The 24,013-nt window shown below is 42.1% G+C and overlaps 1 protein-coding gene across 3 annotated transcripts in view; it reads left to right on the plus strand.

The window, feature by feature from the left end:
* Positions 1-24,013, plus strand: part of FNIP1 (folliculin interacting protein 1) — a 126,540-nt gene that overhangs the window by 27,792 nt on the left and 74,735 nt on the right. The window contains exon 1 of one of the 3 annotated variants that reach the window (XM_007655363.4): positions 21,866-22,511. The exons of the other annotated variants lie outside the window; for them this stretch is intronic. Coding sequence (XP_007653553.1) covers positions 22,501-22,511 — 11 coding nt within the window. The 5' untranslated portion in view covers positions 21,866-22,500. Of the gene's footprint in view, positions 1-21,865; positions 22,512-24,013 lie in introns of those variants that run through there. 3 annotated transcript variants of the gene reach the window in all.

Here is a 24,013-nt window from a genome sequence, read left to right on the forward strand (position 1 = left end):
ATGACATAGGAACTTAAGTTGTGTGGGTCTTGTGACTTGGAAATAAGTGAACCCTGTCGGCAGCAGAGCTGGGCCTAGTGGATAGAGCATGGGTCTGGGAGTCAGAAGGTCATGGGTTCTAAACCCAAATCTGCCACTTGTCTGCAGTGTGGCCTGGGACTAATCACTTCACTTCTCTGGCCCTCAGTTCCCTCATCCAGAAAATGGGGATTTAGTAATAATAATAATAATAATAATAATAATGTTGGTATTTGTTAAGTACTTACTATGTACCAAGCACTGTTCTAAGTGCTGGGGGAGATACAGGGTCATCAGGTTGTCCCACATAGGGCTCACAATTTTAATCCCCATTTTACAGATGAGGTAACTGAGGCCCAGAGAAGTTGTCACTTGCCCAAAGTCACACAGCCGACAAACGGGTTTAGAACCCATGACTTCTTACTCCCAAACCCGTGCTCTTTCCACTAAGCCACGCTGCCTCTCTGTGTGGGACTGTGAGCCCTGTGTGTGACAGGGACCATGTCCATCCTGATTAGCAAGTATCTACCCCAGCACTTAGAACAGTGTCTGGCACATAATACACACTTGACAAATGCCATAATGATTATTATTATTAATAATATTAGTATTCGTTCGTAATCCCCTTCAATTCCCAGCTATAGCCTGAGAATACTGACTTGGCTCCGATCTCAGATGGCCCTTTGCCATCAGACTCAGAGCTTTGTTTCTCAGACTCCTGAAGGCCTGAAGACCACAGTCCCCTTTGGCCCCTTGCTGGCCTTCTCTGACCTTAACAAAGAGTTGCTTGAGTCACAGAAGGTCAGCAAGAGGCTGAAGAGCCCCCAGCCTCTTTTGAGGAGCTCAGAGAAACCTTGTAGCCGCACTGTTCTGGATGACTTAATGTCCCACTGGCACCGAAAATTGAACTCATCTAACCTCCTTACCCTTCTCCTAGATTCTGGATGACTTAATGTCCCACCGGCACTGAAAACTGAACTCATCTAACCTCCTTACCCCACTCCTCCTAACTTCCCCAGCTCTGTGGACAACATCACCACTCTCCTTCTCCCAGAAGCCTGCAGCTTTGGTGTCATCTTTGACTCACTGCCTTTTAAGTCTCATGTTCATTCTGTTGCTAAATCCTTCTGGTTTGTTCTCCAAATCTTTTTTTTTTCCCCTCATTTGCCTCTTCCTTTCTTCCCAAAATGGCCATCACCCTGGTTCAAGCTTGTCATCTCCCAGTTGGATTACGTTGACAGCATCCTCACGGGTCTCTCCACTTCCAATCTCCACCGTCCCCCCGCCTCTCCAGTCTACACTAAACTCTGCAGCTCAGGTCGTCTTCCTAAAGCATCATTCTGCTCATAGCCTTTCCCTCTTCAGAGACCTCTGATGATAAACTTTTCTATTCTGGAATTAAGTAAAAACTGACCATTGGCTTCAAGGCTCTTTAGCGGCTATTTCTCTCCCTCTCTTTTCTATTATGCTTTCTTGACACTCTTCTTTCTAGTGTATGCTCTAGCATTCATCCCAAACAAAAGGACACACACTCTTACCCTCCCCACCCCGCAAATCCTCCAGACCGCAACTCTCCCCATTTTCAAAGCTCTTCTGAAATACCTTCTCTAGGAGGCCTTCCCCATTCAATTTTCTTCTCCCTCAGATCCTACCATCCCTATTGCTACCTCAACACTTCTGCCCACACAGCTGCCTTTAGCCGGTCTGAATACATCAGTATATGTCAGATTATTAGGGCACATGTTAATTCATGGAAGAAATCAAACTCCAGTTAGGTCCTGGAGGAGGAGGTGGGTGCAGGAGTGTGAATGAGACCAGGCGCAGAACTATGCCACTCTGGCACCCTCCTCTCTTCCCAAATAACCCAGTAATAAGTATGTCCTCTCTGTCTCATTCTCACTCTCTCTTGTGTTGTCCCTTCTGTCCCCTTTATTTTCTTTCTTCCTCTCCCCCTCCTCGCTTTCTGCTTAAATTGTGTGGTTGGCTTTTTGCACTCCACCTTCTCCAAGGATTCATTCAATAAGGATCTTTCACGTGAAAAGGTTGCAGACCCCTCCGTATTATAGGAAGTTGCGTCAAGACCTCATTGGACCATACTTTTTTTTTTCCTCTAAGTCAGTGCTGGGCCAAAGTGCGGACCTCCTAGGGAGACCAGTAGCTTTATCCTTTTGACCGAATTGTCCTTTTCTGTTCTGCCATGGATGGAAATCGACAAGATACCATTTCATTTCACATCAAGTGGTCCATCCATCTCAAACCTTGATGTTAAATCAGATCTGTCGTCTTTTGGTTTTCTCTGTAAATGCTTTCTGCTTTTCGGGGTCTAATTAATTAGGCAATTTGGACCCAACCGACTGAGGTAAGATGTCCTGTCCATCTAGCTTTCTAAAGGATGTGAAACCATATTCTTCACTAGTTATGGTTTTGATTAATCCCATAGCTGGTGGTGTCCTGGATTTCTTGGCTTGATTCCACTTTCTCTTTTTCCTTGTAATTTCATTTGGAAATGATGTCACCCCTTTTTTATCCTAATTTAATGTGGCCCTACATTATTCTGGCCCTTCAAAAAGGTTTATGCTTTTCTGTTGATGGAGTGATTATTTGTATACCCCTTGTAAAATGCTTTATGAAACCTGGGAAAAAGAACACATTTAGAGCTGTGTGACTCATAACATTAAAATTAAGGAATTCTCCTATAACCTGTGCTTTTACTATGTATTTTGGATAGAGGGCTTTTGTGGAAGTAACAAATATTCATCTGACAACACAAATCCTTCCGGGAAGAATTTTTTTTGGAAAAAATGGCCGTGTGCTTGTGTGCAACATTAAGTTGCTCATACTATAATGTAAGTTTTCCATAACGCAAGAATATAATCCTTGCTTTAGAGAAGAACTGATTGTACAGTAATAGCTAAGCATTTTATGTTTTAAAATGGGACCTCTTTTTTCATTTTCCCTTTTAGCATTTGTATTCTCAAATGTGATCTCTGGGTTTGCATTTCCCCTCTTTAACAATGTTAGCATAATATCTTTCAGTCTTTTCTCATTACTCTTCCACTCATTCTCTTTCCTCCCTCCCTCCTCATCGGAAGTTTGTTCCCCTGTGACTCTCTTCCATTTCATATGCATTTCTTCACGGTGCTTTTTGATTTTGTTCCCATCATGGGCTGCAGTGTAATCCTAGTGAATGGAAAATGACTCCCCCAGAAATCTACGTGTCAGAATAGCAAGGGAGGGAATAAGAAGCCATTCCCTCTGGAGCCTCTTTGAATAGAGCTTTCCAGATGCAAGAAAAAAAAGATCCAATTTAATGCCTTGGCTATGGAGCTGTAATTGTAGCTTTCTAAAACATCGTTTTCTAATTGACACAAATAAAAAAGATAATTAACCTAAAACAAATGTTAAGTAGTTCAGTCCAGACTCCAGTAATGGCTCCCCTCCCCCCTTTTTTTACTGGTATTTGTTAAGCATTTACTATGTGTCAGGCACTGTAATAATAATAATGATGGTATTTGTTAAGCGCTTACTCTGTGCAAAGCACCTTTCTAAGCGCTGGGGGGGATAGAAGGTGATCAGGTTGTCCCACGTGGGGCTCACAGCCTTAATTCCCATTTTACAGATGAGGGAACTGAGGCACAGAGAAGTTAAGTGACTTGCCTAAAGTCACACAGCTGATAAGCGGCAGAGCCGGGATTAGAACCCATGACCTCTGACTCCCAAGCCCGGCCTCTTTCCACTGAGCCACGCTGCGTTCTGGGGTCCATGCAAGCTACTCAGAGTGGACTCAACCCATGTCCCATTTAATAATAATAATAATAATAATGTTGGTATTTGTTAAGCACTTACTATGTGCCGAGCACTGTTCTAAGCGCTGGGGTAGACACAGGGGAATCAGGTTGTCCCACGTGGGGCTCACAGTCTTAATCCCCATTTTACAGATGAGGTAAATGAGGCACCGAGAAGTTAAGTGACTTGCCCAAAGTCACACAGCTGACAAATGGCCGAGCCTGGATTTGAACCCATGACCTCTGACTCCAAAGCCCGTGCTCTTTCCACTGAGCCACGAGCTGAAGCAGATTTATCCTGACATCAGAAACTTCTAAAGAAAGAATCCGGAGTGTGTCAAGTGAAAACTAGGGTTTTCCTGGGGCGTGGGGGGGGGGAGAGGAATGGACCAGAAGAGTACGTACAGCACAACATTTACAGGAAAGCAGCAGAAAAGGTACTGGGAAAGGGGAGATGCATTAGAGGAAAGGAACAGCGTTTCTGGATCACACATCTTCATTAACTTCATTGAATTAACCTTACTCTCTATTCACCAATCACAATCCCACCAGGAGAGTAACCTTAGGGCTCACAGTCTTAATCCCCATTTTACAGATGAGATAATTGAGGTCCAGAGAAGTGAAGTGACTTTCCTGAGGCACACAGCAGACAAGCGATGGAGATGGGATTAGAACCCAGGTCCTTCTGACTCCCAGGCCTGGTCTCTATCCACTAGGCCATACTGCTCCACACTGTTCCCTCTCACTAATACACTGTTGTGGATCAATAGCTGAATCAGCCTTTCAAATAGTAAGCAGGTTGGTATCACTGGTCCAGTTTTCGCCCCATCTGGGACTGTAAGCCGGTCAAACGGCAGGGACTGTCTCTATCTGTTGCCGACTTGTTCATCCCAAGCGCTTAGTACAGTGCTCTGCACATAGTAAGCGCTCAATAAATACTATTGAATGAATGAATGAATGAATGACTTTGCTAGCGTCCATGTTCTAGATGACGTAGCCTGAATATTGTCACCTGTTGCGTCAGGCGAGCCTGGTGATAATGATAGACTTTCCCGTACTTTTGCTGGAACTGGGCTGGAGCGTTCTACAGTCTGGAACCATTTTACACTTTGTATGGTCCCTAGGTGATCCTTGGGCTGTAAGAATCTGCCATCTTTCCTTACTAGCTCACTTTTTTCCCTCTTGTTAGTTTTTATAAAGGCTAGACTCCACACGGCTCTTAAAGACCTGCATTTTTGGCCCAAGTTTTTGAGATTCCTTCTGGAGGCAAATATTGTAGAGAGATTGAGATAGAGATGAAGAGAGTCTCGTAAACCAAGATAAAGCTCACTGAAGTGAATTCTAGAGTTAAAACAGTAGTTTATCTTAATTCTGGATTTTTGTTTTCATTTTTGACATTTCATAAGGAATATGTGCGATAGAATCAAGAGGAAAAGTAATATTTGTGTATTGCGTATGGAGGAGGGAATAATTAGATGCAGTGAGGGAACTGGAATTGCTATAAATGACATATTTTATGCGAGGGGCAAATTTAATATGAACGGATTCATATAGCAAGCCTCAGCTGTAAAATGGGTATTGAATACCTGTTCTCCCTCCTATTTGGACTGTAAGCCCCTTGAGAGCACCAGGGACTGTATTCCACCTGATTGACTTGCATCTCTCCCAGCGCTTAGAACAGTGCTTGACACAGTGTTCAGCGCTTAACAAATACCATAAAAAAAAAAAAACTTCAGGCATTTGGGACCAGTCAGCACTTAGCCAGAGGAGTGGTGAAAGGACTTGTGGGGAGAGAGCTCAGGGCAACTTTGGAGAGGAGCAGCAGGGAGATATTTGGAGAGACACATAATTGTGGAGAGCTGGGGAGAAACACCGCACCCCCCCCCCCAAGTCTGCAGAACTCGGTCTCTTCTCAGCATCATGGGGCACTATGGCCTAGTGGATAGAGCTTGGACCTGGGAGTCAGAAGGTCATGGGTTCTAATCCAGGCTCTGCCACTTGTCTGTTGTGTGGCCTTGGGTGATTCACTTCAATTCTTTGTGCCTCAGTGACCTCATCTGTAAAATGGGGATTAGGATTGTGAGCCCCATGTGGAACAGGGAATGTGTCCAACTCGATTTGCTTGTTTCCCTCCCAGCACTTAGTACAGTGCCTGGCACATAGTAAGTGCTTAATGAATACCACAATTATTATTATTATGATTAATAATCATAAGGAGAGCCAGTCAAGCCAGGCTTCCCAGCCCTCCTGTCTCTCCTCTCCTCTAGATTGCCTCTCTCCTGTGCCCTCCTTCCCCGTCGCATCATCCGTTGAACTCTTAGCTTAGTGTATCGTCTCGGTATGCTGTCTAAGCAAAAGTTTAACTCCATTCACGTTATCATCACTTGTATTACTGTATTCTCATCAGCCTGAAAGAAGAATGATTGAACAATCTTGTCCTTAAAGTACAAAATGGGGTAGGTATCACAAATTCTGAGGGGAATACACTAAATAAAACTCCTTTTTAATCATTGTTGTTTACAGTTGGCTTAGTCCTATAAAAGAATTATATCAAAATAATTACATCGAGTGGGACCCAATCAGATTAAGTTAATTCTGTGTGTTCAAGTGCAGGTGACAAATGGTTTGCAATCCACTGACTTCTTTTTCTCAGAACTTTGAAGTAGTTGAGATAGTAACGTAGGTTGAATCCCTGTGAATCAAATAGGTACTCTTCCTTCATCTCCTCTTCCTGTCATGAGTGAAGATGGAAAAAAAGGAACTGTCCATCTGGAACAATGGAGGGTCAAGGGAATTCCCTCTCTCCTGGAAGCTTTTTGCTTGCTGTTGTTGGCCCCTGTCCTCCATCTCCATTTTCCCCCTGGGAGGTCAAATAATAATAATCATGGTATGTGTTAAGTGCTTACAATGTGCCAGGCACTGTTCTAAGCGCTGGGGTCGTTAGAAGATAATTGGGTTGGACACAGCCCCTCGCAGGGCTCACAGTTTTCATCCCCATTTTATGGATGAGGGAACTGAGGGTCAGAGAATGAAGTGACTTGCCCAAGGTCACACAGTAGACAAGTGGCAGAGCTGGGTTTAGAACCCATGACCTTCTGACTCCCAGGCCCGGGCTCTATCCAGTAGGGCATGTTCAAAGGCCCGGCTCCATGAACCAGAGCCCAGACCTGGGGCTGGCCAGCCCAGTGGCCCCTTCCCTCCCCTCATTTGACTCTGGATGCAGATGTCTCTGTGTAGTGCGGTGTGGTGTGGTGCCGTTCTCCTAATGCCACCAGCCAGAGTGGCGGGTGGAGCTAGGAGGGAGCTGTGGGTAGCTTTGGCAGCTGTATCGGGGTGGCCTTTTGCTCTTGGGGAGGGGTGGATGAGGAGAGGAGTCAAGAATCCTCGCATCGCTCACCTCATTTCCTCATAACGTTTCCTCACATGTCCCTCCTTCCCCCTCCCTCTCTGTGCTTTACTCGGTGGCTTGTTCTTTTGAAAGAGAACACAGCGGTGGGTGGCGGGGGGGGAGAGGGGTGGCGAGAGAAACTCTCCCATCCTTCAAGTTGTAATGACACCCCTAAGAGCAGTGGAGCAGCACCACGATGAGAAAAACACACACACATGCGCACACACACGTGTGATCCCATGCATAAATCACCTCCAACCTGCAGGCTGGTGCTTCAAACTCTGCATTTTGTGCTTGAGTGGGTAGACTTGAAGTTGAGATGTGATTAAGAGACTCCATCCACAACCAGTCCTCCCAACCAGGAACAACCAAGGCTGGGCTGCCTTATGTTTCTTGCAGGGGTTGTTCCCGAGGGGATTAGAAATCAAGAGACACCTCCTTCCCCCCACCATTGTGACACTGGGGTTTCCTGACAGCCCCTCTCTACCCCTCCTCCATTCTTCATCTTGTGGCTTGCTCTACCCAAAGCAAAGTTGGCTGAAGGCCTGTGCGGTGGGGGAGAAAGAGAGGTGTCAGGGGGTGTCCTCTTCCACCCGGTCATAGGGACACACAAATGAATTAACACATACACCCATACACATGAGTAAGCTCGCACGATTCATATTTGGAAAGGATCACCTCACCCACCCACTTGGAGTTGCACTTGTGCTGCCTGTGGCATTGCATTCTGAGGCTTTCTTGGCTTTCTATATGAAGATGGATCCCCTTGCCTGTCGGTAGATGTTTATTATAACAAATATGTTTTCTTTCTCTAGATTATATCATTAGAAACCCCTACATTACCCTGTTAAAATTCTGCAGATCGGTTAAAATATTTTGCAGAGTGTAGCATGAAAGATGCCTGATTTTGGACTGATGTAAACGGCTTTTGAGTTCCTAGTTGGAAAGAGATTCTTTTTTGGCTAATTTATTGCTTCAAAACCATGCCAATTCCCTCCTGCTTTCCATCACCCATCCCCCATTAGAGATTTCAGAATGGAAAGAAAAATCTGTAGTAAATCATACCCTCTGAATCTCCCTTTGCTCCTTTTCACTCCTCATAACAGCGACAAACAACTGCAAACTGATGATATGTTTTTGAAGTGATTACTATAAATTGGTATGTAACTTCCTGGGGTATTTAGGAAAGCTTTTTAAATGGTATTTCTTCGCTTACTGTGCGTCAAGCAAAGTATGCGCTGGGGCCGATACATAGATACAAGTTATTTAGATTGGTCACGGTCCCTGTCCCATATGGGGCTCACAATCTAAGCAGGAGGGAAGAAGAGAACTGAGGCACAGAGAAGTGCAGTGACTTGCCCGAAATCACATAGCAAGCAATTGGTAGAGCTGGGATTAGAACTCAGTCCTCTCACTCCCAGGCCCAGGTTCTTTTCACTAGGCCTCGCTGTTTTTCCAGTGAAGTCAGTAATCTTCCAATGCAGAAAGTGCACCCAGTTCTCCTAAAATGTGGGCTTGGGTTCTTGAAAATCCCTGCGTTAAGGAAGTCTCGTCATGTCCTCATGGTGCCTGGGGCTTAGGCACGCCATTTCTTCCGACACTGTGGCAAGCCCAACAGGCTCAGGTGTTGGACAGTGATCATTCCCTGATGCCCTAACAGCATCCTAGCCTAAATGAGTAATGTAAACCCCTGTTTAGGCAAGACTTGGTTTTATAGGGAGAAAACTTTTAAATTCTTACTATGTATTGAAATTTTGTTGTGGGAACTAAAACTTTTTTGTTTCCCTGATCAGAATTAAAGCACAGTATTTTGAAATTCTTAAGAGCATTAGAAGTAGTAGCATTTATTAAGCATCTACCTGGTATTTTGCATCATGTACTAGATATTTGGGACAATCAGAATTAAGAAGTGACATGTTCCCCAGCCAGGGAGGCAGGCATCAAAATGTTGTGCACTTAATTACTGAACCCAAACTGGAATTTTTTTAGTGACCTTAAAATTAAATGAGTGGAATTGCATGTGAGAAAATAGAATGAACCTTTTAAAACTCATAGAACACTTGACAAAAGTTAACGTCTTTCCTAGAATAATCTTAGGTGCTTTTAAGTGCTACAGTTTTGTAAAATGTAAATTGGTTAAATTTGATAGGACGGAATATTTGGATATGGTTCTGAAAAATGGCTGTGTCTTTTTCTTTTCTCCAGAAAAGTACTTCCTATTTGAGCTTCGCTAATATAGAAACTGGTGGAACAGGCCTTCGTATTGCTTTTGAAGTTGCTCATCTGATTTGTCTCATGACTGAATGAATCAACACGTAATTAGCAAATCACATGGGGGTTGGCTGAAATGCTGCACATGTAATTATAATTGTGAATCTTTGGAATGTTACTATTAAGGGATTTCTGCCTCTAACGTGGTTTATATGTATATGTTTTGCTTTTTCAAATTGGGTGTAAGGTGATACAACTGTGATTATTGCATAGGAAAAATGTATGTGCTTGGGGAGGATCACTGTTTTTAAAGGGAACGATTTGGGGTTTATGTTTGGGGCTGGGATGTGCTTTGTTTGCTGTGAAGGAGAATCTCAACTGGAAGATATAGGTGAAAAATAACCATTGAAGAAGATAGATCTACAAATCATCATCGGTGGGCCTTGAGAAGCAGAGACCTAGTGGAAAGAGCACCTACTGGAGATTCAGGGGACCTGGCTTCTAATCCCAGATCTGCCGCTTATCCGCTCTGTGACCTTGGGCAAGTCACTTTGCTTCTCTGTGCCTCTATTCCCTCCTCTACAAAATGGGGATTCAGTACCCATTTTTCCTCCTACTTAGACTGTAAACCCTCGTGTGGGACCCGATTATCTTGTATCAAGGCTTAGTGCAGTGCTCGGCACATAGTAAGCAATTAACAATTACCAGTCATTCTTGTAGGCAACCATAGCTTTTCAGTTATGCTTGGCATACAGAATTCTCAGGCATTCTTACTAACTGCCAAATCCCTAACACAGTTATGAGTACAGGTTAAAGGAATTACTCCCTACAATTTTTACAACCCAGATAAATTCCTCTCAGTTGCAGGGAAACTGAAAATTTACTTTTGAAAAATGAGTGCCGAGGATTTCATCGATTAAATTTCAGCCAACCAGATTATGTAGCGTTATTTTCTTTTCTAAGGTTAGGTTTGAAGACAGCATAGTTGTAGGATGTTACTTCAGAATACCTCTTCCATATTTCCACTTCTTCAGTCTGATGTGTTTTTGAAAAATAGAAAAAGAGAAATTGTGATAGCCAGAAATTAGAAGAATTTTCAAAACAAAATTCTAATGGTCAGAGCTGGACCATTTATGATTGACTTCAAGTGTACTGCTCCATCCAGATGGTCTTTATTTTAGTTCTTCCTCACTTAAGCATTTTCCTCAAAATGATATTTAAGAGACTCAGTCACTTGGAAAGCATGAAAAAGAATTCCACATCTTCATCCCTAGCCATTACGAATAAAGTGAAATAAATTGTTCATCTGCACAGTTATAGTCTTTCAGAGTTATGTCTATATCATATCACCCTATTCTATGGTCTTTTCAGAAAAGAGTTTAAAGTGGCAGTTTTTATCACAATTTACAGCATGTTCTGTTTAATCGTGATATAGTTGCTTTGAACTTTTAGTACATTTTGTGTTGAAAGTTCTCTAGAAATTGCCTAGAGATACCTAAATGGAAAGAGCGAGAAGGAGGCTATCTTCTGCTGGAAAATTGAATACTCTTCATCAGTCAGATTAGAGAATGAGGCAATTTGCACCGACGTTCTGAAGGATTGATAATGTTAGAATGTTGTATAAGAGTTGCTATTCTGGTAAATCAATATTCTGACATTATTTAAGAATTAACTGTTTTATAATACCTTTTGGTTTCAGTGTTTCAAATTGTCAGCAGGTTGACACTTTAAAACTCTGTAAGAGTTCCACTTTTATTTACCTTCATAGATATCTAGGTGAACTGCCTATTTAGAGTTCAAGTTTTAATTTTGTTGTTTGGGAATGTACTTAATTAATAGTTATACTATTTTTTAATGGTACTGGTTGTGTTTACTAGGTGTCGATCACTGTTCTAAGTACTGGGGTAGATACAAATCAGTAAGATTGGCCACAGTCCCTGTCCCACATGGAGCTCACAGACTAAGTAATTAATTATGGTATTTTTTAAGCACTTACTATGTGCCAAGCACTCTACTTACTAAGCACTGGGGTGGAAACAAACAAATTGGGTTGGACACAGTCGCTTGTCCCACATGGGGCTCACAGTCTCAATCCCCATTTTACAGATGAGGTAACTGAGGCACAGAGTTGTTAAGTGACTTGCCCAGGGTCACACAGCAGACAAGTGGTGGAGCTGAGTTTAGAACCCACGACCTTCTGACTCCCAGACCCGTGCTCTATCCACTAAGTCACCCCACTTCTCTGACATAGTAGAAGAGAGAACAAATATTGAAACCCTTTTTTACATTTGAGGCAACTGAGGTACTGAGAAGTCAAGTGACTTGCCCAAGGTCACACAGCAGGCAAGTGACAGGGTCAGGATTAGAACCCAGGTCATCTGGCCCCCAGACTCTTTCCACCATGCCACACCGCTTTTAATGTTGTGAAACACACTTGTTTTTTGTTGTAGGAGAAGCAGATGCACCTTGGTAAAATATACCTAGTTTTCAGTGACTGTAATACATAACTGGAATCCTGAAATTCGTATATCATATTCAAATTTTTTGATTGAAATTGCTTCATACCATTTTTTTCAAACAAGCAACGAACTGTTTATTTGTTCAATCATAAATATTGAGCTCTTACTATGTGTAAAGGACTGTACTAAGCACTTGTTTACCATAGGTAATATTTTATTGCATTAATCTGTGTATAAAAGTTGCTTTGGGTTGGTAGCAAGGCCCTCTTCTCCTTCTCTCCCCACACCACCACCCCAACCCCCAGTCTTCTGTTAAGTAAACAAATCCCAATCTCTGTACACTTTATTTTTAATAGCTTTGAGGAAAAATTATGCAGCCCTCTGGATACTCAGAATGCACAATAAAAGAACTGTTTGCCAGGAAGAAAATGCCCTGTTGTATTGCTGTACCAGTTGGTATTACGTAGGTTTGTTGGGTGTCTCATGTCTTATTTATAGTCGATTGCAATTGGAAACTGGATACAAAACAAACAGTAATGGTCCACAGTCATCTTAACTATGCATTAGATTTTTTTTCTTTGATAGTGTTTGTTTTTAATTTAGGCATATCTCTCTTTAAAAAGTTGACAAAGCTCTGTAAGGAAATTGGCAACATGTTTGGCCTAACTCTTATTTTCCTTAAAGTCTGTAACATCCCAGGGACGTCTGTGAGAAAACGTATGTTCGCATACCAAAGCCTAGACTGAGAAGCACTCTTTCCGATCTCCAATTCCCAATAGGACATTTTGCTGAGGCAAAGGGAAAAAAAAAAAGGTTTTCACCGGTCTGTGCCTGACTCTAGAAGCCCTCTGGGTTTGTCTTCCTTTTAAGGAAGGAAGCTCTAGGGGTTGGGGGTGGGGTCATAAACCAGATGACTGTGTTTCTTTATTTATTGACCATGTGAGATTGAATGGAGATCCAAGAACTTTGTGAGTGATCCTGCCTAAGAATTTTAGGTGGTCATCTTTTCCCTCCTTCATACCCACCTATTCACACTTGCCCTTTCTGACAGGCAGGGCTTCATTGCTGGAAAGTCTAACCGTCTGACACTTGGAGTGCCCTTTTGATCGGTTACGGTTAGGGAAGTCATCTCCTGAGTCAAATAGCCAGGCATTCGTTTGAAAGCAGTTCGACAAAACTTCTAGCGCGGACATTACTGATCAGGGGCATACCTTTCTCGGTTCCGATACGGAGTTTTGGACTCTGTGGACTTAAAAATTTGTGCTTCTTGAATTAAACCTATTCGTTATCTATCTGTAGGCTACCATAAATATCAACATTGTTTCCTGTCATTTTATGAGAAACTTGTCAGCGTTGAATCTCTTACATTACCAGTTGGTCGACTTTTGAAAGACAGTTGAAAGGCGTATTCTTTTATGTTATTTGTTAAGTCCTAACTATGTGTCAGACTCTCTTCTAAGCACTGGGGTAGCTACAAGTTAATCAGGTCAGTTACAGTCCCCGTCCTACAAGGGGCTCACAGTCAAGTAGGAGGGAGACCAGGTATTGAATCTCAATTTTGCAGATGAGGAAACTAAGGCCCAGAGAAAGTAAGTGTCTTGCCTTGTGTCACACAGCAGACAAGCGGTGGATCTGGGACTAGAACTCAGGTCCTCTGGCTCCCAGGACTGAGATTTATCCACTAGACCACACTTCCCAAGGAGTTACCTATTCTGTTTAACTGGCTTTGAAGATTTATTTTTTGTAAGGGGTTAAAAACATTTCCGACATTTTGCTCTAAATGTTTTCAAATATTCACTGAAATTTTATACTGGAACCCTGGAAGAAAAGGTCAGAATATGTCATAGGCCAGAGTAAAAGTAATAATTGAAAGTATGGTTTTTAAGCTACCTGTGGCCAGGGAACATATCTATCAACTCTGTTGTACTCTCCCAAGTGCTTGTAACAGTGCTCTGCACATAGTAAACACTCAGTAGTTACCCTCAATTGAGTGATTAGTACATATTAAGCACTGGGGGTTGACACGATATTAGGAAATGTGACACTGTTCCTCCCGTACACGCTCATAATAGAAATCTGGTGTGTTACCTGTGTTGCTAGTTTTTCTGTTCTTAGAAATTATACAGGATAATATCTTAATATAGTTTATTTGGTATCAAATGGTGTAATGGTACATTGCTCAAATGCTTTTGTCTATCAGACATCTAGCAGAAATCAGGAGAGAGATCAAAATCATGTCACCTGCGGAACACTTTGAAGATTTTAAGAAATTACTTTTCAAAACTTGTTTTTACCTCCGTCTCCACCCCCATCACAAATAAGTGTTGCCTAACGTAAATTTGGCAAAATTTGTTTTTCTTGGGCCACACTAAATTCATGAGGAAGGCGGAGAGCACCTCAGGATATCACGGGGGCTCTTTTCTGGTGTCAGAATGCTGATCCCTGCACACTCCACACACACAAACACACCCCAGAAAACAAACACACCCCAGAAAACAAACACACCCAAAACCTCTGATAGGTTTTCGCATTCAGAAAAGATTTTTGGTCAATCTTTCTTATTCTAAATTGTCCTTTGGAATCATATTTGCCTCAGGATTGGCATAGGATTGAATATCGGTACAGTCAGTAATCAAGTAATCAGTGTTATTCGTTTATGTGTTTGGAGGTTCCTATGGTGATTCACGGATCCTGAGTCCACCCAAAGTAAATTAGATATTCTTTCTGTTGTTCATTTTCACTTTGGTTTTCTGTTCTTCTGTGTGCATTTGACTAGAAAATACAGTGACTAGAATTTTCCCATCTTGGTGCATTTACCATTTACGAGGCCATGAATGTGTATTTTCCACTCTGAACTTTTCCTGTACACACAAGTAATGCGTGTCCTCCCCCCTCATCTCCCTCACCCTACCCCACCCCTTGTAAATCAGTGTGTGTGGAATGCAGTGGTCTGCACTGCTTACCATTACACTAAAGGAAAAGGTCAGTTTTGACATCATTAGCTCTTCCAAGAGCAATACATACACATAGCTAGAATGATTTCAATGTGAACCCCTGTAAGGATTTTCTTTCTTTTTTCATTAGCCTGCAGTCTATACTTACCTGAACTGGGTCAATGAGTACCTTTACGTACTTTCATGAAGATGATCATGGTAAAAGTTTGTTTAGGACTAGACCCACCATTTTAAGCAATTTAATGACCTATATAGTCAATATTTTATGAGTGTTGGGTAAATAATGGCCCCTATGGTGTAATGAAATGACTTCAGTTTATTCATAATTTAACTCTGGATTAGAAAAAATGTTCTTTAAGGTACTATGGGTTTACACTAAGTGCTGAAATAAAGTGAATTAAACAAAACTGAAAGAGAATGATTATTTTTAATTGTGGGTTTTATTATAGAGAAATATTTTCTATACTTAATTGTCACTTCCTATATTTTCCTGAATCAAAAGCCTCCCCAGGAATTATTGCAACTGAAAATTGGTTTACCCATCACTTAGTTTCCGTTAAAGTTATTTTCAGGAAATGGTCAAAGTATTGCGGGAGCTGTGGGGAGCAAGGGGGAGGGGGATGTGTGTGGTGTGTGTGTGTGTGTGTGTGTGCACGCGTGCACATGCTCAGTTGGTCGTACCCAGCTTTTCTAGGTGCCCTCCTGGATTGGATTATTCCCTAAAAGGGAAGAATTAGTCAATTTAAAGGTGGACGGAAACCTTGGTGAAGCAGTGTAGTCTAGTGGATAGAGCACAGTCCTGGGAGTCAGAAGAACCTGGGTTCTAATCCTGGCACAGCCACTTGTCTGCTGTGTGACCTTAGGCAAATCACTTCACTTCTCTGTACCTAAATTACCTGTGCCTAAGACTGTGAGCCCCAAGTGGAGCAGACACTGTGTACAATCTGATTAGTTTGTGCTTAGTGCAGTGCCTGGCACATAGTAAGTGCTTAACAGCTATTATTTAAAAAATGATTACAAGATGATCCTATCCTAAGAGAAGGGGAGAAAGAAATCAGCAAAATAAAGAAAATAAACTCTAAGAAAGCAGGGCAACATAGGAAAAACCAAGTGGAAAGAAAGCCTAAGAGGCAAAGCAGTCTGAGAAGGCATGTTTTTTCAAAAGGGCAGTTTCGTAGGATCAAGTCCAAAGCATTCTGTGCAAGAGGGCAAGGCAAGTGTTTACATGACAAATTAGCTAAATCCAGAACTCTGACTAGGCCTCAAGGGCAAGTGGGAAAGCTAAATTCCACCTCCTCCGGAGGACTTTCCCAGCTCCCGGATCCGTATCATTCCTTCAGCCAAGTGTAGCACTTGTGAATGTACTTATGCCCTCCTTAACACTCTGTGTGTACACTCAATTATTTTGACCACTAAGTTGTAAATATTTTTATGCTTTTTTCCTCTGATACAGTGTAAGCTCCTTGTGGACAAGAAATGTGTCTTATCTTTATTTTGATCCTTCCAAATGCCTGGAATAGTGCAGTGTACCAAATGGGCACTCAACTGTTATTACTACTGCTAGTACCACCAATGTTATTACTGCAAAAAGTGGAAGTTGGTCCTGACCACTAAGGAAATAACATGATCATGTGGGTAACTGAAAAAGCCAAAGCTAAAAGGGGAGCAGCTAGTCCAGTACTTAAAAAGGGAGAAAAAAATTATTTAAGCCAAGGAGGACAGCCAAAGAAAAACGTGGCTTCCCTGATGAATACTTTTTTCTGCCAAACAGAAGACTTAAAAGATGGAAGCTATCACTACTTTTTCCACATCGGTCTTTCTGAGAAAAAGAAAAGAAAATGCGAACGATAAAGAGAGTATAGTAATGGAAGGTTGAGAAGCCTACGTAGATTAGGGAAAGAAATAGTTACAGGACGTTGGGAAACAGTGGTTGTATTTAAGTCAGCAGAGTCGGCTGTGATCCCGTATTGGGGAATTGGTGGATGTTGTGCCCTTAAGGGTCACTAGCTGTTCTTTTGGAAAATTTAGGGAATTTAAGAGGATCAGAAAAGAGCAAATGTTAGACTGAAAAAGGAAAAGTGATGATTGGGGAAATTAACGGTTCAATTAATTAGCGGTTCAACTTAACATCAGCATCTAGAAAGATACAAGAAGAAATTACCAACAATCGATTTACAAGTATCTAGAAAACACAGGAGCCTCTCAGCACCTATGTCCCCGTCTCTATGCTCTGCCATTCCCCTATCCGTAATTTATTTTAATGTCTGTCTCCCCCTCTATCGATCAATCAGTGGTATTTATTAAGCACTTACTGTGTGCAGAGCACTGCTCTGAGTGTTTGGAAGAGTACAGTACAACAGAATTAGCAGACATATTCCCTGCCCATAATGTAGTCAGGGATCATTTCTACCCATTCTATTGTATTCTCCCAAGCCCCTAGTTCAGTGTACTCCCCAAGGAAAGAACTCAATAGATACCACTGATTGATTAATACAGTGAAGCAAAAAAAAACAACAAACCACTGGTTGAAGAGCAGATCATGTCAGACCAATTCACTTTCCATCCATGAGAGCGAGAACAGTTAAGCGTTCAATAAATGCGATTGAATGAATATGTCAACAGAAATGAAGCCATGTCATCTCTTTAGACTTCCTTGGGACGTTTGATCCAAAGCCATATATGACTTTCAATCAATCACATTTATTGAGCTCCCACTGTGCGCAGAGCACTGAACTAAGCTCTTGGGAGGGACACTGTAATAGCCAGTAGACACGTTCCCTGCCCATGACAAGCTTACAGTCTAAAGGGCATTCTCTTTCACAACTAGGAAAGTGAAGTCCTGACCACACAGTTGAAAAGTAACTGCCTAACTAGCTCAGGGGTGACGTCTTGAGAGTAACTGTCAATAGCATGGGGTCAATGAGCCAGTTCTATTCTGGTATCTAGTAATGACCTCGGTAAGGGAATTGTGTGTATCTTCATGAATTTTGCAAGTGTACTAAATTGGATAAGGATGCAAGCTCTTTGAAAGCTAGGAATAAAATTCCAAATAAGCTTGATAAAGTAGACTCATTAAAAAATCAGGCGATATTCAATAGAGAAAGTGCAAAGTAATACTCTTATGGGCAAAAAAAAGCCATGCAAATGCAACACCATTGCAGAAATAACTTGGCAGAGGTATAGCAGAAAAATGCCTGGTGAGTGATAGTGGACCACAAATGAGTCATCTGTTTAATGCTTTTATTAAAAAAGCCACTGTGGAACTGTGGAAGTATTAGTAAGAGGATGACACACAAGCCCGAAAGTAATACTTCTGCTATGATTGCATTGGCTGGATCCATATTAGCATCAACCAATCAATCATATTTACTGAGTGCTTACTGTGCTCAGAGCACTGTCCTAAGTCCTTGGGAGAGTACAACACAACAGTATATTGTGTCCAGTTTCAGTTGCCCCCACTGTATAGCAGAAACTGGAACCAGTCAATGATCAGTAATTTCTGGTCAGTAATTGTAGCAAGTACCGAGGGCAATGTCCTGTGCTATGCCTTTGGGAGATTACAAGAGAACCAAGACACAGTCTTAGTGATCAAGATGCTTAGAGTTTAAATGGGGGAAATGGACAAGAATTGTTTACGAGTAATGTGACCAGGAGAAACAGCAAGAATACATCAGAAAGAAATACGAATAGATGTGGATGAACCAGCTGAATTATTCAGTCAATTAATTTTATTTATCATTGGTATTACTACTGCTAATAATAATAATTGTGGTATTTGTTAAGCGCTTACTATGTGATGATGATGATCACATTTGTTAAGTGCTTACTCTGTGCCAGGCGCTGTACTAAGCATTGGCGTGGATGTAAGCAAATCAAGTTGGACTCAGTCCTTGTCCCATGTGGGGCTCACAGTCTCAATCCCTATTTTACAGATGAGGTAACTGAGCCACAGAGAAGTGAAATGACTTACCTAGGGTTACACAGCAGAAAAGTGGCAGAATTGGGATTAGAACCCAGGACCTTCTGACTCCCAGGCCCGTGCTCTATCCGCAAGGCCATGCTGCTTCTCATACACTGTACTAAGTGCTGGGGTAGATTCCTTGGCACATAGTACTCATTTAACGAGTACCATAATTATTATTATTATGGCTGCTGTGAGGAAGGGGAGAGCTAGGAATGAGAAAACAGAAGAATGGAGAGGAAGGAAGGGAGTGGGCAAAAGGACAGGACAGCCTTGGCAGGTGTTAGTTTCTTCACACTTCCCTCTCTTAGCTCCTCTCCTCTCTTTGCCCTAGGGATGGGAGAAGGCTGTGTTCAAATGGTCACACATGAGCCGCTGAGGCTCGCCCCCTCCCTCATTGCCTGTATTCACCAGCCCCTTGCCCTCCCCACAGGGGCTGCAGTGAGGTCTCCTGAGAGGGATGGGTCTCACTTTCCTCAGCTTCGAGCAGAACATCTTCCCTCCCCACTGCATGACCAAGCAGAAACTCCTCAGGGTTGGATATAAAGTTCTCATTGAGCTCATGACCTGCTCAGAGCACTAATAATAATAAATAATAATACTCAATTATAGTTGTATTATTTCTTTCTCCAGTCTTTTCCCCCTACTAAATTGTAAGGTCCTTGAGAGCAGGGATTATGCCTATTAATTCCCATGCTTTCCCCAGTGCATAATACAGTGCTCAGTAGCGAGTCAGTAAGTATTATCGATCTGAAAACTCTGAATGAATTGCAGTTGTTTAACCAAAAGAGAAACTGGCTGTTTAACTCTGAAGGATTTCTATGAGGAAGATGCTTTAACAAGTGTCCTCCATAGAACCAAAGGACCAGAGAGCCGGAAGTGAGCTTGAACTAAAGCAGGAGGAAATTTTGATCGACTTGAGGAAGATCACCTTGACTATTAGTGAGAGAATACATTTGGACAGGCTCTTGAGCCAAGCGGTGGATTCTTCATCCAGAGAATCTCTGGACTCTAGACTGTAAAATCCCTGAGGACAGGGAACATGTCTACTAATTCTGTTGTAGTGTACTCTCCCAAACCCTTAATATAGTGCTCTGCACACAGTAAGTGCTCAATAAGCGCCGTTGTTGATGATGATTGTTGATGAAGTGTGCTCTCCTCCTGAGGCTCTGTTCCCAGGTTTCCCAGAATGTTAAAAAAAATAGCCTGGCTGCCTACTGTCTTGTTAGATACGTACAGGGCTGTTTGGGAGTGGGCGGGGAATTGCAGAGGGGACCTGGTAGACCTGGCTCACCTCTGCCAGCTTGTAAGCCTCTTGGGGCTTTTAGTAATTCCCCAGGACTCTGGTTCAGTAGACGAAAACCTCAGGAGGATAAGATGGGGACTCAAGTGAAAGGAGGGAGGCCGGACGTGGGGATCAGGAGAGGTTGGTAGAGGCGGTGAGCTAGTGGTCATCGTTTCGTTTTCTTCACCTTAAAATTATCAAATTTCTAACTCTCAGGGTACTAAGCAAGAGGTTCTCCCCCTTAGCAGATGAAGATCTGTGAACCCCTCACATTTCAGCAGCACCCTTGCCCTCTTACTTATTTTATTATGGTATTTGTAAAGTGGTTACTAAATGTCAAACGCCCTGGGGGCGGAACACGTTGATTAGGCCAGACACAGTCCCTGTCCTGCATGGGAATCGCAGTCCAAGTAGGAGGGAGAGCTTGTATCCCCATTTTACAGTTGAGGAAACTGAGTCACAGAGAAGTTAAGTGACTTGCCCAACCATACACAACAAGCAGCTGGCAGAGCCGGGATTTAAACCCAGGTCTTTCTGACTCCCAGGCCCGTGCTCCCTCCACTACGCCACACTACTTCTCCCAGCCTACTTATTAGCCTCTACTATAATGTCTCCTCCTTTTCCCCGGGGGAAGACATTCCTCAAATGGAGTTTTCTCCAAGAGTGGCTAATGGTGTGTTTACTTTTCCATCTCCCTTTTGTCCTTCGTCTTGAACATAGATTCCCCACCCCAATCTAGACTGTCAACTTGTTGTGAGCAGGGAGTGTGTGTACCAACTATGTTGTAACGTACTCTTCCAAGGGCACAGTACAGTGCTCTGCACACAGTGTTTCATAAATGGCATCCACTGGTTGGTGCATTTTTATCTATTTGATGAATCAATTGCAACATTTATTTAGAATGTAGTCTAAATGATCCAACTCTTATTTACCCAAATGTGGATCGCCTTAACCTTGTGGTTGCTTTCTATTGTACTTGCTTTCACCTTTTCTTGAATTCTTGAGCAGGGTCAAGAGGCACCTTGTAGCAAGGGAGGTTTGATTTATATGTTGTAGTCGATGGTTTTAGCTTTGGAGACTTATTTAGAGACTGTGAAGCTTTGGATATTTGATATTTGTGCCAACCCCACAGCACTTAAGTATATCTTTAAATTATGTATTATAAATTTCTAATTTATTTATATGAATATCTGTTTTCCCCCCTCTAGACTGTTAGCTCATTATGGGCAAGATTGTGTCTGCTTTTTCTGTTTCATTGTACTCTCCCAAGTACTTAGTACAGTGATTATTCATGTATTATTTCACGTATTTGCCAATCTATTGTATATTGCTGTCTAGTTAGGTGTTCCTCTTGTTTCTACAGTTCTATAGGGCATTCTTTGATCTTATTGGAGAGCGGATAGTGTCTGCGTGCAGCTGCAGAAAAATAAAGGATAAAAATTTTAGTGAAAATACAAAGCTACAAAGATTCTCCCCTACAAGAGGGAAACGTTTTAGTAAAGATCTCTTCCGCAGTTTAGAGAGAATGTCAGTTCTGCGTCCACCGAGAAATGCAGCATAATTTTACTGACTTTCACACTTGGAGACTGGGCTTTAAGGATGAAGTCTGTGGGCATGGATCTTGTGTAAAGCTGGGATTGGTTGGTAGGTTCATTGCAGATCCAGGTGGCACAAAACGGACAGCTCTGGGTCACATGATGATGGTGAGCGCTTGCTTTTCCAGTCGTCTGGCTTTGCTTGTCAGCAGGGTTGAACACAGGCATCCTGCAGCTTCAAGGAATGTAAGGGGAGGAGGGTGGTAGTTTGAGAGGAGGCTACTCTGTTTTCTCTCTCCCTGGATCAGTCCAAATTCCGGACAGATTTGGATCGTCCGAGACCCGGGGCTATTGCCCCAGTTGCCGGGGGACCTTGGTCGGGAGGCTCAACCCATATCGGATTCACGTCAAAAGAAGGATAGATTAAGCTGGCATGTATAGTCTGTGCGAGCTGCCAAAGCAGCACTTAGCTTTCCGTCGAGTTAGATTGATCGCCTCTTCTCTGCAGTAATTCTCTTGAGGAAACGAGTCGAGAAGCAGGCGATGTTGACTTTCTCAAAAATCGTGGACTCGGCAATGAAAAGAAAGGATAGGATTTTAGTCATGAAACTGTAGAGCAGGGTAGATGGATCCCTGTACAAAAGCACAGGTTCTGCGCTGGACAACTGTTTTCTTAAGGGCTTTTTTTTTTCCCCCCTGTGGTCCTGTTGCTAGGATTAAGCTTTTTGCATTGCAGCATGGAGAGTCTTTTGTTTGAGTTAAATTCAGACCTCTCAGTATGTCACCTGACAGTCTTGTGGTTTTGGATGAATATGGTTCCTTGCTATTATTAACCTGGGCTGGCAGCCGTGCATAATTGGAGTTTTTAGGGATTTCGGAAAGTGGAGCTCCTAAGGGGACAAAGATGCAACTAAGGTACAATTTAGCTGTGGCGATAATGTTCTTTTTTGTTCATAAATGTCTGATTGATATTGTAAGAGCTGATTTTTGAAGGTGGATCTTCATCTCAGTAAGAGGAATCAGTGATATATTTTTTTACCGAAAATGTTTGCGGTGAATTGGGGTTTGTATACTCTGGGATTTGTGAAGCACTACCTTTATGTTAATGAATTATTTTCCTGGAAGAGCCTTGTTCTCGCATGTGTTTTTAATTCAAATTTTAAGGATTGTTTATACATACATGTAGAAAAACATTACTTTCACTTTAGCGTATGTATGCGAATCACCATACATTTGTACATAAATTGACAAATCCTCCTGAAATTGAACAGGTGCCTAGAAAATGACTTCCTTTAAATATGCCACAAGTCTATTTTCAGAAATGCATTTTAAATTGAAATTTTGATATGCAGACCATTAAACCTTCCCATTTACACTCTCCCTAGACCCATCTAAACTGTTTAAATATTTTAAGTGTTATACTATTAATTACAATATGAATTAACTTTTTATTTCGGTTGCTATTGCCCTTAAAGCAATTTAGCCATACTGTAAAGACTGAAATTAGAAATGTAACATGAATAAGGTTCTTAAAATTTTTACAGTATAGAAACAAAAATGTGAATAACCAGTTCTTAGGTTTTACGTGTTTTCCCTACGTGTGTCTGGGCTGAGTTACCCAATGACAAAAGCCAAATAGAGTCTCTTAATGAAATAAGCTCTTACTCAACTCCATAATGTTTACAGTATTGTATGTTTTCTAGTTCTTCGACAGTATTTAAACCGAGACAGTATACCTGTATAGAGCTGGCACGCTAACTATTCATAATGCATGAATGCTGGTTAAGTGAGACACTGGAAAGTTATTTTATTTGTGCTTCCTCACAGTCTAGGAAATGCCGATTGCAGTCGTTGGCTATTCCTGGGTTTCCACCCCTCCAGTCGATAAAATCAGATGTGTTCGGCTCCATCTTAAGCATATAGGAGAAGTTCTAGCTTTCCCGTTTGTAATTCTTCTATACGAGGTAGAATATTTTCCAGAGCCCGGAAAAGAAGTCAATCAGCTTTTTGTAGGTTGTGACCGGATTAACTGTCTTTCAGATATCTATGCCAAACATTAGGATTTGGGGACATTTTATAAGCTTGAAAGTAAATTAACTGCTCAGATCTTGATCTGTTCATGATTGTTATTACATTTTTTTAAATGACACAATGGGTCAACTGTTAGAATTGAAACCTTGATACAACTGGACTTTTCTCAGGACTCAATGGAAGACAAATAGCAGCGTTCAGAGCATGCATTCTGGTTAACGAAGCACTTTGTCTGATTTTACACCAGTCTGGTTTTCACCTGGTCGGTCCCTCAGCTAGTAGCAGTTGGGGAACCGGACACCTTTATAACTGTGAAAAATCTTTTGGAAGCCGAGCCTCATCTGCCCTTGCCCCTCGCTCCCTCCCCCCAATGTAGAGCTTGACAG

The sequence above is a fragment of the Ornithorhynchus anatinus genome, chromosome X1 (genome assembly GCF_004115215.2).
Source record: "Ornithorhynchus anatinus isolate Pmale09 chromosome X1, mOrnAna1.pri.v4, whole genome shotgun sequence".
Classification (NCBI taxonomy): Eukaryota; Metazoa; Chordata; class Mammalia; order Monotremata; family Ornithorhynchidae; genus Ornithorhynchus; species Ornithorhynchus anatinus.